Source organism: Dama dama, chromosome 18 (assembly GCF_033118175.1).
Source record: "Dama dama isolate Ldn47 chromosome 18, ASM3311817v1, whole genome shotgun sequence".
Taxonomy (NCBI): domain Eukaryota; kingdom Metazoa; phylum Chordata; class Mammalia; order Artiodactyla; family Cervidae; genus Dama; species Dama dama.
In genome coordinates this window covers 20,849,763-20,868,523 of record NC_083698.1, presented here as the reverse complement: position 1 = coordinate 20,868,523, position 18,761 = coordinate 20,849,763, and the positions used below count along the sequence as shown (strand labels likewise).

General features: G+C 35.8%; 1 protein-coding gene across 7 annotated transcripts in view; it reads left to right on the top strand.

Annotated features, from left to right (window-relative positions):
- The window catches only part of ETV1 (ETS variant transcription factor 1), a 94,241-nt gene extending 76,134 nt beyond the window's left edge, over nt 1–18,107 (top strand). For 6 of the 7 annotated variants that reach the window (XM_061164999.1, XM_061164997.1, XM_061164998.1 and 3 more), the window contains 4 exons: nt 868–936; nt 4,221–4,390; nt 10,316–10,417; nt 15,364–18,107. In XM_061164999.1, the coding sequence (XP_061020982.1) occupies nt 868–936; nt 4,221–4,390; nt 10,316–10,417; nt 15,364–15,585 (563 nt within the window). In that variant the 3' untranslated portion in view covers nt 15,586–18,107. The remainder of the gene's footprint in view (nt 1–867; nt 937–4,220; nt 4,391–10,315; nt 10,418–15,363) is intronic. The other variant, XM_061165002.1, reaches the window with a different exon arrangement.
- The last annotated feature ends 654 nt before the right edge of the window (nt 18,108–18,761 follow it).

Genomic DNA, 18,761 nt, shown 5'->3' with positions numbered 1-18,761 from the left:
TTGCATCAATAGAAATTAACCCCTGTGTTGAAAAGATAATAAAATGAGATGGTAAATCCAGAATATACAAGACCAAAATTTTGCACAAATGCAATTTAATTGTTGTTGTTGTTGTTAATATTATGTACCTACCACAGAGACCAATACTTATGAGAAATAAAACTGTGACTAAATTATGTGAAATTTCTTTCTAGTAATTAAAGATAACAGCAATTAAATGAAAGTCCCACAGTCAAGGATATTTGGGGGAGAAAATGATTGTAGAAAGCCATCAATTTATTTTGCATTTTTTCCAAGGATTTAGCAATAAAGGAAAATTTTTTTTTTTTTTTTAATCTGACTTGTCTGTTGAAGATGAAATCATGAGGTTAATGCAGCTAAATATTTCTGTAAAGGAGTTCGGGGGTAAACTGTATTTGTTTCAATTCATCAGGGTCATAATGCAAGATAAATGTCAGGTTCTGATTTTCCTCTCATGTGTTTGAATAATGAAACTTGGAAGAAAACAAAAAAGAAGATAATTTGTTTTACGTCGCAGGTTTGCCAGTGTTTACATGAGCATTATTGGCTTAGTAATAATATATATAGCTAACTTTCATATATTACCGTGTGCCAATCACTGTTCTAAAGTTGCGTATATTGAACCATTCAGTCCTCACAACAGCCCCATAAGATAGGTGGTTTATTATCATTCCCATTTTATAGATGAGAAAACTGAGGCACAGAGGTTAGATAATCTGTCCAAGGTCACAGAGTGGAAAAGCGATGTCCTTTTCTGCCTCTATTTTTGCATTCATGGTTATATTTTGAATTGTTTGTGAGTTTTATTTCTGTCATGAATAAATGTATCCCATTTCCCCTCCACAGGCTGCATGTTTGAAAAGGGCCCCAGGCAGTTTTATGATGATACCTGTGTCGTCCCAGAGAAATTCGACGGTAGGTTTTTCATTGTGTATCAAGTTTTGATTTCTGTAAGAGGCTCTGGAGAGATCACCCTCGCCTCTCCTGAAAGCAGTCAACATAGCTACTTAAAGATTTTCATGCTCATCACTTACAGTGCACTCAAGTCTCGCTAAACTTTACCTCTTATAAATTCCCTTTCCTTTTCCCATTAAGAAGCTTTTCTCTTTTGTCCTATGAGAGATCCCATTTTTAAAGACAGACAGAGTATCATTCTTGCTGAGCTTTATGTAGAATAAGAGAGGGCCCTTTCCATTGCCCCACTGAGTACATGCAGCTTGTTGTTTGCGATGTATTGAAAGCTGATCCCGTAATTAACAAAGCGGAGCAGAAAGCTTGCTACTGTGGACGCACAGATGACTAATGTAGCCTCTTGCCTTTTATTGTTCATGAAAAGATGCATTATGGAACACAGGAGCAACATAGCTGCCCATTTAGTTAGTGATTGTGCATCCTCTTCTTTTTTTTTTTCCTTTGGAAGATGTTCATTACTAATGTGACATTAGTTTGTAATTGCTCCAAATGGATTTAGGAAAGCATTACCTTTTTAATATCACTTGCTGTGGCAATGAAAATGAAAACATCACCCCCACACGTTAGAAAGGGGTATGGGGTGTCAAGTTAGAGAGACTCTTCTTCTTTTGACAAAGATGGCAACAGTCGGCATCTAAAAGGAGGCTTGGGTAAAAAGTGAACAGTTGATTGACTTAGTGGTTCTTCAGAGTGGTCTCCATATTTCCTGCTTTGATTGTTTAACAGGAAATGAGCAGGGGCCTTCTGATTAGCTGATTGCATAAACTTTCGGGATCATGGCTGTAATGACTTGGTAGCTCTTGGGAGTTTTAATTGTCATTATTTAAACAGCAAAGGATATGCGCAGATTGCTCCTCTATCTCTAATTAGTTGCTTGAAGACTACTCTGTTCTCGATGCCTTTACTACTCTTAGACTTATCAGACAGGATGACCAGTCTTGGGAATATCTGTTTCCTTAGCCTCCCTTTATACTGCTAAATTCATGCCAAGGTCACGGGTTAAACTCCACAACTTTCAGTCTTATTCTATAATAGATGTTAGTTTTAACCTTTGAGTTTCAGAGATGTGATGTGTGCTATTGTATTTAGCACCATTAGCAGAGCATCAAAATGCTTAAAATCTAGGTTTTTTTTCTCTTGAAATAAAGCAGAAAGTCTACTTTTTGGAATGATCTTCATCAGTTCCTTTCATATTTAGTGAGTTAACTTAAGAAATCACCATAATTAGTATGGGCATATAAGGAAGAAAAACATTTCAAAATATAGACAAGATCAGGGTATAATCTAACAGGGCAAAGACAGAGTCACACTTGTATTTGGGGAAACTAATTGTCTTGATTATTTTTTCCCTTTGATTTTTAAATACTTCTCAGCTTTATACTAAGAAAATACTTTGGGCAAAATAGTCTTGGGCTTACATTTTATAAGAAAAAGAGAACAAGAAGAAAGAAAAACAAAGAAATGTTTTTTCCTTGTGCAAGGCCAATATGATCAGTCGGTTTTATAGGCAGAAGCAATCTAAAGGTTAGAACATTTGAGTGTTTCATTTCATCTGCAAAATTATTCATTCGCCCCCATGAAAATTTCGAAATCTCAGAAGGAAAACCTAAAATAAATAAAACTGTCACTGAGCAATATGAAGAGACACTTCCATATTCTATAGCTTAGACCAAAACAGCATAATGATTTTTAGCAGCTATTGAGTGAATAATTTTACTTTGACTTTTTAAAGTATTTTTTCTATCATTATTTTAAGAGGTGTAGTTCTGTCTTCTGACCAAAAGAAAGTTTTTAAAAAGCTTGTGATTTGGGCTGTTTTATAATTCACTCTTCGTGTTAGTGTATCACCTTAAGTATATTCTTGTCTAAATTGCTTCTAAACAATTTCCCTCTGCATGAAGGAGAGAAATTCATGCATTAATAGTGATATGCTTATAGGACCTTAGACATTCAACTCCCCGTGTGACTGGTTCCCCATATTTTTGAGACAGTTTGCTGGAGCTAGAAGTGTATAATCAGTAGTCATGAAACTGAGTTGTGTGTGTGTTTTCTTTGTTCGATTGTTTGCTTTTGGTAAAATCAAAATATCTGACCAGATTTATACCAAAGAATTGGAAACTGACACCTTTATTGCTGTAATCTATTTAATAGACTTTTACAGTTTGTATGTAGCACAAACAATCCTTTCTTGTTTAAAAATACAGACTTACAGAAAACTCTGGTATGTTCATTTTTATGTGTATATGCATTTTTGAATCAGACTTTCAGAAAAAGAAAAACAAGCTAAACTCAAATAAGTGCAATATAAACAATAGATAAGGAAAAATGAGAGAATTTTCACTTGCTGCTAGCTGAGAAAAGCATGGTGGCAATATGAATGTGTGGTAGAAAAATGGCATGATGGTAATCCAGTATGCCTTGCATTACCCATGATCTTTTCCTGATTTTTACTTAGCTCACAGAGTTTACGCTGCTATTAAATTTGCTTTGAAACATTTGCATTTAAATTTTCAATAGTTTGTCACATGCAAATCAATGAGGTATTTATCAATTGTAGTTTGCAAATTTTAATTTGTATAAATAAAATGCCTGGAGCTTAAAATTGATTACTCCCTCTCCACTGTTGCTTAGAGTAGGTGTATGTGTGTTTGTGTGTGTTTGTGTGTGTTAGTCACTCTGTCGTGTCTGATTCTGCGACTCCATGGACTGTATAGCCTGCCAGGCTTCTCTGTCCATGGACTTCTCCAGGCAAGAATACTGGAGGGGGTAGCCATTCCCTTCTCCAGGGGATCTTCCTTTCTCAGGAACAGAACCCAGATCTCCCACATTGCAGGCAGATTCTTTACCATCTGAGCGGCCAGGGAAGCCCTGCTTAGAGCAGTAAGAGATGACATTAACAATGAAGTAAAGAAGTAGGATTAGATACTATAGTTTTTAAAATGTATCCGAAGGAAAAAAAAAAGATACAGTGTTTTTATGAGTAATGACATCTATGCCTTTAATTCGCCCTGTGCATTTATATTGACCTATGTGTAGTTATCTGTAAGTTTGTAGATTATATTCAACCATTTAGCTGTGTTAAGTCCCTATTTAATGCAAAAGATGTATTTCATAGAAACTCTTAAATTAGTTGTGGTTTAACCATTTTTAGTGATTATTTTAACATAAATTTTATATAAATGTCATAATAATGCTAATCCTAGAAACTTAAAATGTTTTTAATTTAGGAGACATAAAACAAGAGCCGGGGATGTATCGGGAAGGACCCACATACCAGCGGCGGGGATCACTTCAGCTCTGGCAGTTTTTGGTAGCTCTCCTAGATGACCCTTCAAATTCCCATTTTATTGCCTGGACTGGGAGAGGCATGGAATTTAAACTGATTGAGCCTGAAGAGGTGAGTGTCATAGATTCTGTGTAGGGAAATCAGCTATGTCATAATAGAAAGACACATACTTGATGAATGTGCCAAAAATTCATTCTTTGATTTTAAAACTTTAGGAGAACATTTTGAGTGAAAAGGTAGTCCAAAGGGGGAAACAAAAAAGCAGGCATACACGTAAAATAAGAGATGAACATATTACTGGCTTGTTCCAGTTGAATACCTTCCTATAGAATTGATGTTGAAGAACATCACCTGGAACTGTACTGTGCATGCGTGCTAAGTCACTTCAGTTGTATCTGACTCTGTAGGGCAGGACCTGGGACTTCTCGGAAGGTGCATCTAAGCTGGGCATGTTGGGTGGTCTTTGAGAAAGAGAGGAATGTGCATCAAGTTCAACTCATTTTGGGGAGAGAGGAATTGTTCTTGAGAATTAGCAGTTATTAATTGGACAGTCTTGATTTTTGGCAGGAGGGTCAGAGAGGAACATTTAGAGAACTAAGTCATGTGTAAGAGGGTTGTAGGGGAGACACAGCTGTGGGGATAAAGGCAGTCAAAGGTCACAGTGGGAAATTCTCACTCCTTAGGTGTCTCTTAGGAGACACAGACCCATAGGAATATTGTTTCCCTTTGATTAATGGTGATACCTGTTTCGAATCAGCTGGGCAGTGTACACGCCATTAGTAGGTAAGAATAAAGTTTAAAATGTCACCGTGATACTTAAGAAATTGCCAAAATGAGAGGACTCTGGATAGAGATACTGTGGGTAAATGGAACTCCTTTCATTCTGTTCAGTTGTCTGACCCCCTTCCAACCTGCCCTGGTGTACCTACAAATGGAGTATTTTTCTATAAAACTTCTCAGGTCAATGTTTATTCTTCCTGGGAGTAGCTTTAGATTTAAGCCTACTATTACTATTACAGTGTAACCTACCAAATAGCATTTTGGACCTCAAGAGAAAGGCGACATTTTTTATTTCTTTACACTTTTAAGAGAATTTTGCCTGGGCTGGGTCTGGGTTGCAGTGCGCAGTCTTCTCGTGTGGTAGCTTGTCTTGTGGAGCGAAGTCTCTAAATCACAGGCTCAGCGGTTGTCACACACCAGCTTTAGCTGTCCCTCAGCAGGCAGAATCTTCCCCGACCAGGAATCGAACCCAGGTGCCCCACATTGGCAGGCAGACTCTGAACCACTATACCAGCAGGGAAGTTTGAAGGGCTGACTTTGACAAAAAGTTTGTGTCTTTTCATGAAAGATGCTTTCTCTCTTTACATTAGCCGAGAAACCACTGAGAGACTTTTAGCTAACATGGCTATGATTCATATTGGCTATTGTATCTAAACCCCTCAGAAAAGTAAAAAAAAAAAAATTCAGAGATATCTATTTTTTTAAACTCAAATTAATTCATTTCATGTAGATTTGACATCTGCAATGTAGGCTAATGGACCTATATATAGCTTACATTATCTGTGAGTCCGTGTATTCAGTCATAATCAGATACTATGTCCTAATTTGATATCCAGAAGATAAGATGATAGTACTTGTAAAGATTTAAGGGATCTATCTGATTGGAATATGGACTGAATAAAGTATGAAATGAGAGGAACGGATGAGCACAAGTAAGTCTGCTCCAGGCTATATCAATGAGAGGGTATGCTTCCATCTTCTTTAGCCCCACACCAAGTATACACAGGTACATGCATACATACCTACCCACACACAGAGGGCTCAGGATCAAAACTGTAAGTATCCATTATCAAGTATGGGCTAAGTGTTTGGGTAGTTGAATTTTGTATTGTGTCTAAAACTTAATTTGGCTGTCAAAGGAAATTCATTTTTATGTCAATGTACTTAAATAATGTAAGTGAAAGAACCACAAAAATGTGAAGCACTGAAGATTGAGGCTAGAGTCACTTAACATACATAAAGCAATTTGAAAGCCCGTTAAGTAATGATGAGAATGTGAGCTCTTCATCTCATGAAAGATGTTAATAATCACTGCAAGAGTTGGTTCGTGCTAGACCTTAAGGACATCGAGCAGGGATTTATCCCAGTTACTTCTGTCCATCTGTGATTAAAGTGAGCAGAAACAGAATTTTTTTATTGTTGCCATTGAGCCTTCCCTGATAGCTCAGTTGGTAAAGAATCTGCCTGCAATGCAGGAGACCACAGTTCGATTCCTGGGTCCAGAAGATCCCCTGGAGAAGGGAAGGGCTACCCACTCCAGTATTCTGGCCTGGAGAATTCCATGGACTGTATTGTCTATGGGGTCACAAAGAGTCGGATGGCCTTCACTTTCACTTTCATTTGTTAAGATGGGGGTATGACTGAATTGCATCAGTGATTATTGATCCACTTAGAAGTGTAAAAATTCTTAGACAAGTGATTAAGTTCTTTATGTGTTGATTTTTAAGCTGATCGAGTTGAAACAACTAGAATAGGAGACTTGACCAGGGGACCATTATGTTGCATAAGATTGTGAATCTCTGTGACTTTTTTTTTTTAGCCTTGAAGGAATACAATTATATCTGTTCTTATGACAAACTGACATTTAGATACCTTTTTCTGTAGCAGACTCTGAAAGTAAAAAAAGAGCTAAGGAATTCAGAGAGTCGGCTGACCATTTCCAAATAGTAACTAACTCCCTGGCAATAGCAAAGTAAGCACTAAACGGCTCCGAAGGCCTTTTGTTCAAAATGAAACATTCCATTTCTGATTGCTGCATTGCTTACTGCTGCAATTGCTTCCATCAGGCAATGACTCTGCTGTTTATGTCTAAATTTCTTCTTTGGGAAGGGTTTGTGAAATTCCTCTAGTCTCTGTGGCCCCCGGTCACCCTCTTCTTTCAATCACGCAGCAGTTCTTTGAGGGTCTGTGACAGCGCAGCTCATGAAAGGTGGCTGTGAAGCCATCCTTGTTGGAATTACTTTAAGTTCCACTTCTTTGTATTCCATCTTGCGGTTTAAAATGATACTGAGTGAGATTTCAGTCTTGCACTGATCGTCTGCTCTGTGTGTTTAGGATAACTGCAGCAAGCGCATAATCTTTACCTTCTCTCTCTTCGAGATATTTGAAATTATGGGATCTTATTTTTGAATTAATCATGGGTCCTGGGAAATTGTTCCAGGGAACAGTTATTGACATAGCAAAGCATCTATAGGACACGGCATGCTAAGTCATTTCAGTTGTGTCCGACTCTTTGCAACCCCATGGATTATAGCCCACCAGGCTCCCTTGTCCATGGGGATTCTGCAGGCAAGAATACTGGAGAGGGTTGCCATTTCCTCCTCTGGGGGACCTTCCTGACCCAGAGATCAAACCCACATCTCTTACATCTCCTTCATTCACAGGTGGGTTTTTACTACTAGTGCTACCTGGGAAGTCCATAGGACGCAAGAGTAGAAGTCTTTTGGTAATGTTCAAGATTGTTGAGCTGGGAGAGTTATAGAGAAGTCTGATAGCCAGGCCCAGGTTGTGGTTTCTAGGTTTACTGTTGCATATTCAAGCATGATTTTAAAAAATAAATTGAATAATATTAATAATTGAACAATTACGTTGTCCTATTTAATTCATTTGACAATAAGGGTAAATGCTATAGTGCTACAGAGATCTTTCCACTCTCCTCATTGACAGCCAACGTTTTCATTTGAAAGAATGTTGTAAGGAAGTTACTAGAAGTATTGGCACTGTTGTACACGCTCCATGTTGAAAGTAGTCCTTTGGCTTTTGGTAGTGCTAGATGTAGTGGTGATTGTGATGGGTCATTTGTGAGGGCTGGATGAACTTTCTTAGTTGTTAGCTGGTCTCACCTGTCCCGGAAGTTTTTATGTTATCTATTCATTTTAAGTTTCAATCTTTTAAAACAATTTTATTATGATAGGAACACAACATGGGATGTATCTTCTTATCCAGTTTTTAAGTGCTTGGTCCAATATTGTAAACTAGAGGCACAGTGTTAAAGCAGATTTCTAGATCTTATTCCTTTAGTTTCCATAAGTTGTCTGCATCTCCTAGGCATGTGGGTATGTCTCATTTTCCTCTACTTTATGATAAATGTGATATTGAAATAGCTCTAAAAATAAATTTGACTGTTTTAATATGTCTACTGATAACCCACAGTGCTATGAATTAGCTGGCATCATAAAAGTCAAACTCTGCTTATGATACTAAAAAAAGGCTTCTTTCTCTCCCTAGAGACTTCCTCTGGGGAGAGAGGAAGTTATTGTTTGTCGCAGGTTACTTTGCTTTCTAGGTGCATCCTGGTGAGCTTCTAGAAAAAAATCATTAGCAAATGCCAAAGTATTCAGAAATTGTTGTTCAATTTAAGGAGATACTGATAATTTATTTTCACATCTTCTCCAGGTTCACAGGCTCTTTAGTTGTCCTATTAAAGATTCACTGATGTCCATTGTTAGCTGTTTAAAAGATGTTTTATTTAGAAAGTATTGCTTTCACTTATTATTGCCACTTGCCCATCACACTATTGCTCCCAACACTTACATTAAAATTAAGTTTATCTTAATTAATAGAATTAATTAATGGATTGATTAATAGTAATTAATGGATTAATTAATGGAATTCACTAGTTAATTAATCCACTAATTAATGGAATATTAATGTGTGCCTGTCACTGTGACTTTCTTTTTTTTTAAATCTATTTGGAGATATATAGTCATGGGGATGTGACATCACATCTCTTTGCTTTTAAAAAGTATACTGATGCATGTGACTAAATTATATTGTATCTTCATTCAGAAAATAGAAATTAGTGGGAGAGAAAATAGGAAAGATCAGTGTTTTTTAAAGAAAAAAACAAACCACAGAGAAAGGTTATTGCTAATAAAATAGAGTATTTCTGCAAAGCATTCTGTAAGATTTTGCTATATGGCACACAACAACAACTTGGAATTCTGTGAACTTGAAGAAGAATGCTAGCCCTATTAGAAAATGCTCTCTCCGGGTTGCCTAGGTACACACTGGAGCTGCAGTTTCTGCTCAGATGAAGCAAAAGTGGAAATTAATGAGGATGTGACTTTGACTGGGATCACAAAAGCAGGCCACCCTGTTCTGGATCGTCTATAGCTAGCCCAGGGTAGTGGGAAGGGAGGGGATATAGATTCGTTGAGGAAGGAGGTCTTGCTAAAGCTCTATTGAAGAACTTTGTATTTGCCAGAAAAGTTGCACTTCCAAAGCCGTATTATAAAAAGCTCAGAGATTGTTCACGAAAACACAAAGTGGATATTCTGCTTTAGAGATTATTTTTGTGGACTCATATACATGGTGACCTTTTTCGCTTCCTTCTTATTTTTAGCATCCAATTACTGTTCTTTAAATGAATGCTGAATTCCCCCAGTTTAGTATTGACTGCACTTTTTTTATTTTCTGATGCTGCTTCAGGCAATAAAAATTATGTACATTTGAGCTTACTAATTTGTGCACACTAAGCCACTTGTCTTTTAGCCAGTGTCAAGCAGGGTATCTTTTTCCCTTTGATTTATCATAACCTCAAAAACACCTTTACCAAGAGATCTTTATTTATAGATAAAGTTGCTCTTGATATTTAGTTTTTAATCTGAAAAAGAAATAAGGAAAAAGCAGAAAGGGGACCTCAGAATGGGAAATGTGCCTCATTTTGGTGAATTGCAGCCTGTTCATTCCCATTGTAAACACATTCCCTTATTTCCATTTAATTTTGTATCCAAAACAATACTGACAATGAATTCTATTGTGATGTTTCAGATTGATCACTTAATGCCTGGTTGAAAAAGCAAACCAGGACCCAGGAAATACAGATCATGATAGCTTTTTGCCTCTTATATGTATGCCATTGATTTGGATATGTTTAAGATAGTTCAGAAGTAATTAATGAATTAACGTAATTTTTATGAAATATGTTGATAAGATAATACTTAACACAACAATGTAATTCTGTCTCGGTGGCAGGTGGCCAGGCGTTGGGGCATTCAGAAAAACAGGCCAGCTATGAACTATGATAAACTTAGCCGTTCACTCCGCTATTATTATGAGAAAGGAATCATGCAAAAGGTGAGCAGCTAACACAGCATTAAAATTTATTGAAATGTTTCACATTCATCTGCATGTCATACTTCAAAGCCATATATCATTACATTGCTGAAGCAAGGTTTTCGCTCACTTTAACGTATGCTTAGCTGTTGGTTTTCCTATTACAAGGCTTTCTGTTTATAAATTTATGAGCATTATAGGCAAATGTGTAATGCAAAATAGGAGACTTTCTGGAAGTCCCCACTTTGCTGTGTTTGGTAAAAAAAATCCTGCTTTAGTAGTAATATGGCAATATATGTCCCCAAAAGTTGTTGACATTTTGCTCATTCTCCACAATTATACAATTTTGCATATTAGCTGAATGTTTCCTTTTCTTCTCTTTTTCTGATTCTTAAAATATTCAGAGCATTTCTTGTTCTCATTCTGTAAAACATCTTTTCTTGGCTGATTTCAGTAACTGACAGCTTAACATCTTAAACAGTTGATTCGAAATAAGTATTTAATCTTATCTTGTTGGCATAATGATATTAAATATGATTTATTTCAAATGAGTGTGGCTTAATATTTCAAGGTAGCTTGTATAAAAAGTGTGAGATAAAACAAATGAATTACACTTGGGACAAAATCTAAAACTTTTGAATAAGATAATGAATAAATAAAGATAAAACATTCGGGTATTTGTTATTATTAACATCCTTCAGCCTTGCACGTGTACTCAATCTATTAGTCTTGACTGTGAACGGCATTTCAGGATTTATCCATCGTGAACATTACATTATAGTTTCATTATGTGTCCTTTGTTCATTTGTGGAAACATGGGCATAGTTACACGTTACAGATTATGGCATAGTTTTATGTCACCGTAGTTATGCCAAGAAAAACTATACCAGTTGGTCCATGACAATGGTAAAAGAGGGGGAAATGGCATCATTTGGGCGTTCTAGACCAAAGGCAATCTGCTGTCTTGTTAGCCAGCCAGTTAAGTTTGAACTTCAAAGAGCCTTAAAAGATAAGGTTGAATTGGATTCTTAATTGCTTCCTGTTCCCCTGAATCTCACCCTCAAATTGTGAAACCAGTTACTATCTGCTCCTTCTTCTCCATCTCAATCCTGGAGTCTTTTTTTAATTCTTCCCTTTCTTTCACTGACCACTCCTGTTTACAGCCAACCTTTTTCACATACATACCATCCTTTTCATTTTCATCACCGTGTTCATAATCAGGCATAGCAAGTAAACTGACACAGTAGGTCTTCCCCAGTTCCCCTGAGCAGTGTTACACGGCGGTAACAAATGCAGGCATGACTTTGGTTTGCGTGTTAGTGTCTTGTTAGATGACTGTTTTTGAACAGATTCTTCTGCTAGTAAGCAGCAATATTCTTTCCTCATGAAGCTGCTGTGATTGTTAAATGAAATAATATACTTGAGACACTTGCCTTGTACCTGGTGGAGTGAAAGGCTTCAGCAGATGGTATCTGTGAATAAATCTTGCACTTTGAAGCCAAGACATATATAGCTTGTGTATCTTGACTAGTAAGCCCCTTACTTACTAAAGGGAGCAGTCACAGAAAGCTAAAAAGTATCTCAAAATACCTAGTCATACCTCAACTTTTACACACAGTGTTTAAAGGGGTATCTTCAGGATGTTATGTCTGGTCTTAGATATTATCAAAGGTATTCAAACTTATGCTTATTACTGATATCATTACTTCCATATTCCCATTTATTTATGCAGTTATCACACATTCCATTTGTTTACCTCTTATCTTAAGAAAATAATAAGGCAAGATGCTTTCAAATGATCAAATGATAGCATAGATGTTGGAATACAGAGAAAAATGTGGCTCCTCAAATTTTCCCTATTAGGCTGTGATTGCCAAGGTAAACTCTTAGTAACTATTTATCAGCCAATATACGATAGCAAAATGTGTACTTAACAGGCCTTTGGGGGTATCACATATGATATAAGGAAGAATAGGTCGTTTAAAGGTGAAAATGCAAAAGTTGAAGCATACTTGTAACTAGCACAACAGTCAAGACTTTTGACAGTTTCTGTAGACATACATATTTACTCTTCATTACACGTGTTGATCCAGTCTACTTCCTACTCTCTGATAACACCTGTGGCTTTGTCATTGCTTCATTTTCTCCCTGATAACATAATGGATACGTAAGTCCTAATAATGTCATTCAGAGGAAAATTGTGCAGTCCTTTAAAAAAATATGAGATAGAATTACATATTTTAATGTGTAGGGGAAAATGTTTATCTGATGATGCTTGTATATGAACTTAAAACTCTCTGTATATGTAGTGTATGTCAAAGAAAATTAAATGAAAAAATTAAAAACTAAAACCAAAGTGTATCAAAACATGAAAGAAACCCTGATTATTTCAGTAGCTCTGAAGGAAGAAATGGTGAAGTAATGATTATTATACATTATAGACGATCCATGTATATGCTTTTACTTCAAAATTTAAAAGTGCCTAAATAAAAGTATATACAGACATTTAAGTATTGGTTATTTCTTAATGATATGATCAGATTATTATTTCTTTTGGCTTAATCTGTAATTGCAAGTTTTCCTCCAATATTTCTGTACTATTTTTGAAATTTTAAAGAGTTAACCCGTAATTTAAATAGCTAGCCTTGCAAAGCACAATTCGAAAGATAACCTCCTTGTTTAATTCTGAGTCATCTCTCTTGCAAAATTAATGTTTTACCTAAGCATTACTGTTTATATACTCAGTGTATAACATTGTCCATATTGTAATTGTATTACTAATAAGCGGATTCATTATGTTCCTTGGTTGTTTATCAGTCCTTGTTCTAAACTCTGTGGCACTTAACATAATCCAATAAATAGAGTAGCAGCTCTAAATATGTTTAATGAAAGAAAAAGTAAAACAGTGTGTAAAGGCAGGGTCCTTAAGAGATTTTATAATGCGGATTGCATATCTACATTTTAATTCCCCACAGTGATTTATTAAATAATTTCTAATTATAACCAATAGCAACAGGTTGTACAAAAACATTCCAGTAGCCTAAAGCAAAGCAAATGCCTCCTTCTCATTGCAGTGGCTGCAGACAAAACAAAGCCAGTTATTAAACGCTCTGAGATATGCCGGCCAATTACTTCATTTTTTTCTCAAAATACTTTGAACAAAGAAATGACATGAAAACTGGGATTTAGTATTGTAGAGCTTTGTTTCTGATAGGGCCTATTTTTACTTTTATGGCAGTTTCACCATTTCACCTTTATGAACTTAATTTCCTTTTTATAAAGGGCTAAAGTGTATAAAATACACTTTATATGAAGTGTATAAAATACACTTATGCCAGACTCCTCTGTTTGCATGCCTTGTGCTAGAAACTTCCATCTCAGTCTTGCAACAGGCTTTCCAAGAAGCCATCCCTGCCTCCATTTCATCAAGAAAAGGGGAACTGAGGGCGGTTTAAGAAATTTGTCCAAAACCTAAGTGTTGGCTGTTTTCAAGCCTAAGGATATTCACAGTATTTGAATTCTCTAAATTGATTTCTCTTACAGGGTTAAAAAAAAAAAAAAAAAATCCAGGGCAAAAAACCATTCTAAACCTGAGTCTAGAACAACTGCTCTTTGGTAGTTTTTTTCCTACAAACATGCACAGATAGTTTACAAACCATGAATTCACCATTTCCCCATGTCAAAGCAACTAGTAGAGGTGTTGAGTAATTTTCACCTTTCTAAAATTACTGAACTCAACATTCACACAAAAAGTTAGTATCAAACTTAATACAAAAAACTGTATTCATCCACTCCCACCCCCTACCCAAACCCTCTGGGTTTTTGAGAAGCTCAGCATTGTCTATTAATGGCAGCGGGCGAGGGCTGTATTTGTTTCACTCAATTGTTGATAATTTCCTAGAGAAGCATTACTCTTCAAAATTTAAGTTTGGGACGTGCCATTTCCTATAAATTACGCTACTTCTCCTTTATTTCAGGCAGCTGTCACATTTCTTTTTCTCATTTCCTCCCTATGTATTGTATATTTTAAATTCCTTTCACTTTTTTTACACCTCTTAATTCAATTTGACACTATATATACATCCTTAACGTCTGTCTAAGGCATCTTGCTTTCATTTTTAAAAGTGATGTACCCAGGATAATACTGCCCTGTTGATCCATCTTTCATTTAAATAAGGCTATGCATCTTTCTTTTTTTCAGATGAGACTATACGGTGCAAAAGAAAAAAATTAAAGAAAGGAAAAAGAATAGTTCACCCTGAGAATCAGTGAAGCACTAGTCTAGTCTTATTAGGAACACAATCCATTTTTTCTTTTAAGCTTTGAAAGTTTAGCTTTTCTACAATTTCAGAAATATAATGTTAAGAGGGAAACACTACATTTTAAAGGTCTTGTTATTTTATAAGTACAATAGCTATTCCCTTTTCAAACAGAGGGGAAAAAAATTCAATGTGAGATGCCTGCATGAAATCATTGATTTTTCCCCCAAATAACAATGTACGTTTACATTTATATTAAAACAACAAACTGCTAAGTTTCTAGTTTTATCTAGAATGAATGTAACTATCACTCAAGGTCAGCATTTTGCATTTCCCTCGATTGAACTGTAATTTATCCCACAAAGTGAGGAATTTTTTTTTTTTTTCTATCTGTATCTGTTAATACTTGATTGCCTTTTCTTTTGTTATCCATTTTCTTTTGTTATCCATCCTTTCTGGAGCGTTAAACCATATTTTTGTTCATTTCTTTCGCTGCGGTCCCCATTTGGGAATGGTGAAGATGAGGTTGTGTTTTTCTGTGTGTGTTTTAATTGCAGTGTAATTGACATAACAACCTTGCATTAGCTTCCAATGTAAAATATAATGATTGGATATTTGTATCTCTTGCAAAACGCTCACTATTCTAAGTTTAGGTACCATCCCGACATCCCACATAAGGATGGGCTTTTTCTTCCATCTTTCCCTCAGGTGGCTGGAGAGAGATATGTCTACAAATTTGTGTGTGATCCAGAAGCCCTTTTCTCCATGGCCTTTCCAGATAATCAGCGCCCACTGCTGAAGACAGACATGGAACGTCACATCAACGAGGAGGACACGGTGCCTCTGTCCCACTTTGACGAGAGCATGGCCTACATCCCGGAAGGGGGCTGCTGCAACCCCCACCCCTATAACGAAGGCTACGTGTATTAACACAGTGACAGTCAAGGGCCTCCTCGCGCTTCTGCTCTTTTGCAACATGAAGAGAATCTCTGAATTCTCTTCAATATTTGATTTTTGTCATTTGTATTTTATTTTTAAATAATAATACACAAAGGGGCTTTCCTGTTGCATTATTCTATGGTCTGCAATGGACTGCGCACTTTATTTGAGGGTGGGTGGGGGTAATCTAAACATTTATTCTGTGTAACAGGAAGATAATGGGTGAGTGGGAGGGGGGATTGGGGTATTACTTTTTACTTAGGCTTGGGATGGGGTCCTACAAGTTTTAAGTATGATGAAGCTATATCATGTTGATTTGATTTCATAACAACCTAGAAAATGTTCATTTCCTCTGGGTATCTATGGTACAGTTAATTCACATTGTGTAAATATCCACTTGGAGACTATCTGCCTTGGGCATTTTCCCCTATCATTTCTGTGTCTCCGCAAGGTGTACAAAAAAAAAAAAAAAAAAAAACTACTGTAAAAGGCAGTTTAATTGTTAGAAATGACTGTTTTTGCACCTCTTGTAAAAAGTTATTTAGAGATTGCATTTACTGTTTTTTTGTTTTGTTTTGCTTTATGTATGACTCACAGAGGAAAACCAGACAATGGGTATTCTCTCTGAAGCTGAGGAATCACCATGACTGTAAATGAGGGGCACAATTTTGGACTCTGGCTCCAAACTGAGTCACAGGCCAGTAGCAGTATACGTATCTGGTGCCACCTTGCTATTTAGATACAAATCATACTGTTCTTTAAAGATTTTGAAACCCATTTCAGTTTCATAATGATATTTTTCATGGTCCTTTGAGATCTTCATTTAAATGTTAAATCTGGGATCGCAATGAAGCAAAAAAATATCTGTCTCCATTCACTTCCTTCAGTACATAAAAACATTATTTAATCAATAAGAATTAACTGTACTAAATCACATAATATGCTGTTCTAGATACAGCAAGCACTTCTTAAGAAAAATATCCAATACACTAAATAGGTACTATAGTAATTTTTAGACATGGTACCCATTGATATGCATTTAAACCTTTTACTGCTGTGTTATGTTGATAACATATATAAATATTAGATAATGCTAATGCTTCTGCTGCTGTCTTTTCTGTAATATTCTCTTTCATGATGAATTTACTATGACCATTTATAAGCAATGCAGTTAACTACAGATAGCATTTCAGGACAAAATAGATGACTCAAACCATTTATTGCTTAAAAAATAGCTTCTGCCATGCTATGCTATAAGCAGCTTTTATGCACATTGACAAAATGAAGAGTAAGCTTCAGCTTGCTAAGGGAAATTGTGGGAACTTTTGGTGAAATGGAAAATTATTTACAAACTGTTAAAGAATATGAGGAAGTTGCTGTATGGCATAGTGCTGGCACTGATATTATCCATCATCTTGTTTTGGACGCTTGTGTAAATGTGATTGGATTGTTTGAAAGAAGATTTAAAATTTCAAAGGTTTTTGTTTTGGTTTTGTTTTGCATTTGGAGGAAATAGTGAAAGCAGGGTATGTTCTGTTTACCTTGACAAAACCATAAGTAAATGGTGTTATAGTATCTCTGATTAGCTTGCTAAAATGATTCAAGCAAGAAACATAAACTTTGTTCACTATCTCAGAGGAAGAAAAAATTTTAGAGAGTCAATAGCAAAATGTTTAAAAAAAAAAAAAAATCCTAAACACAAAGCCAAAATCAACTTAGAAAAGATTTTCATGATGAACACAGGAAAGATTGTTGAAAGATGATCTCCTGGCTACCCGTTTTCCAACATGACATGGATCACAGTTCATGTCTCTAAACTCAACAGTTATTGGGAAACCCACATAACATAACCTATACTACTCACATTTATTCCTACCAAAAAAATTCTGATTTCAACATATCTATGTAACCTGTGATTTCAATGGTTGTTCTACATTTACATTATATATCATTAGGCCCATTATGGGTTAACAAATATGCCTTAAAAATCAGAATTCCCCCCACCCACTATGCTCATGTGGCCATTTACAGTACTTAGAATAAAAACGGATTTTAAAATATTCAGCTAAAATTTTATTGGAAAGAGAATTGACACATTTGGAGAAATTGAAAGTGGGTCTTTAAAATATGATCCAAGTGAAAATTATATTGAGAATACTTTTTCTTTTTTTTCTCATTTTCTTTTATTCTTTTAAAAATTCTATTTGATAGTGAGAAAGAATCGGGCTATGAGCTATTTTAAAGAATCAAGGAAGAATTGGTGTTGATTATATAGTATTTAAGGACAAATTATATATTTTGCTGTTTATGGTAGTAACTCACTGAATAAAATAAGTAATTGGCCAACATTAAGTATATTTCCAACACAGAAGGGTTCAAAACATTGCATTATAAACTCTTTTGGGAAATGTATCTAAAGGTTTTTTTTTAAAGTTCTGTTCTTATTATACTTTTTGTTTGGTTGTATTTTTATTTTCAGATAGATTAATAAATCTGGCAGCTGATTTCTGCAAGATTCTTGTGTTTTGAATTTCTAATCGAATTGGCTATTCGAACATAGAAATCAATAATGTAACATTTTCTTTCAACTTTTGGTAAAAGAAACTAAAGAAATATCTCCCCTCATGTTTGCTGCCACTTGATGCCAATACCCAAGGGGCTAATTACAATAAAGAATGTTACCTCTCAAATAAGTAATGAAAAATGATTTTCCTTAAGTTATGCATATAAAAATGCATAAAATAAAAATTCACACAGCTGACAGTGCAGAGCAGTTTCCTCAAATTATAGAAAGATCTTGGAGGTCATATACCTGAAACTCCTTTTTACAGATTTTGTCCGTTTCCTATTGATGTCGTAACAAATTGCCACAAATTTAATTACCCAAAGCAACACAGATTTATCCTCTTATCATTCTAGAGATCAGAAGTCCACAATGAGTCTAAAGGGGCTATAGGGAAATTCAGGGGACAACGCCATCCTATTGTGATTTCTGTCTCCTGGCTTTCTCACTCCAGTTTCTGCTTCTGTGGTGACACTTCTTTCTTGTCTACTGTAGTCAGATCTCCCTCAGCCTGTCTCATGTAAGGACACCTGTGATTACATTTAGGGTCCACCCAGATAACCCAGGGTAATCTCCCTATTTCAAGATCTTTAACTTAATCACA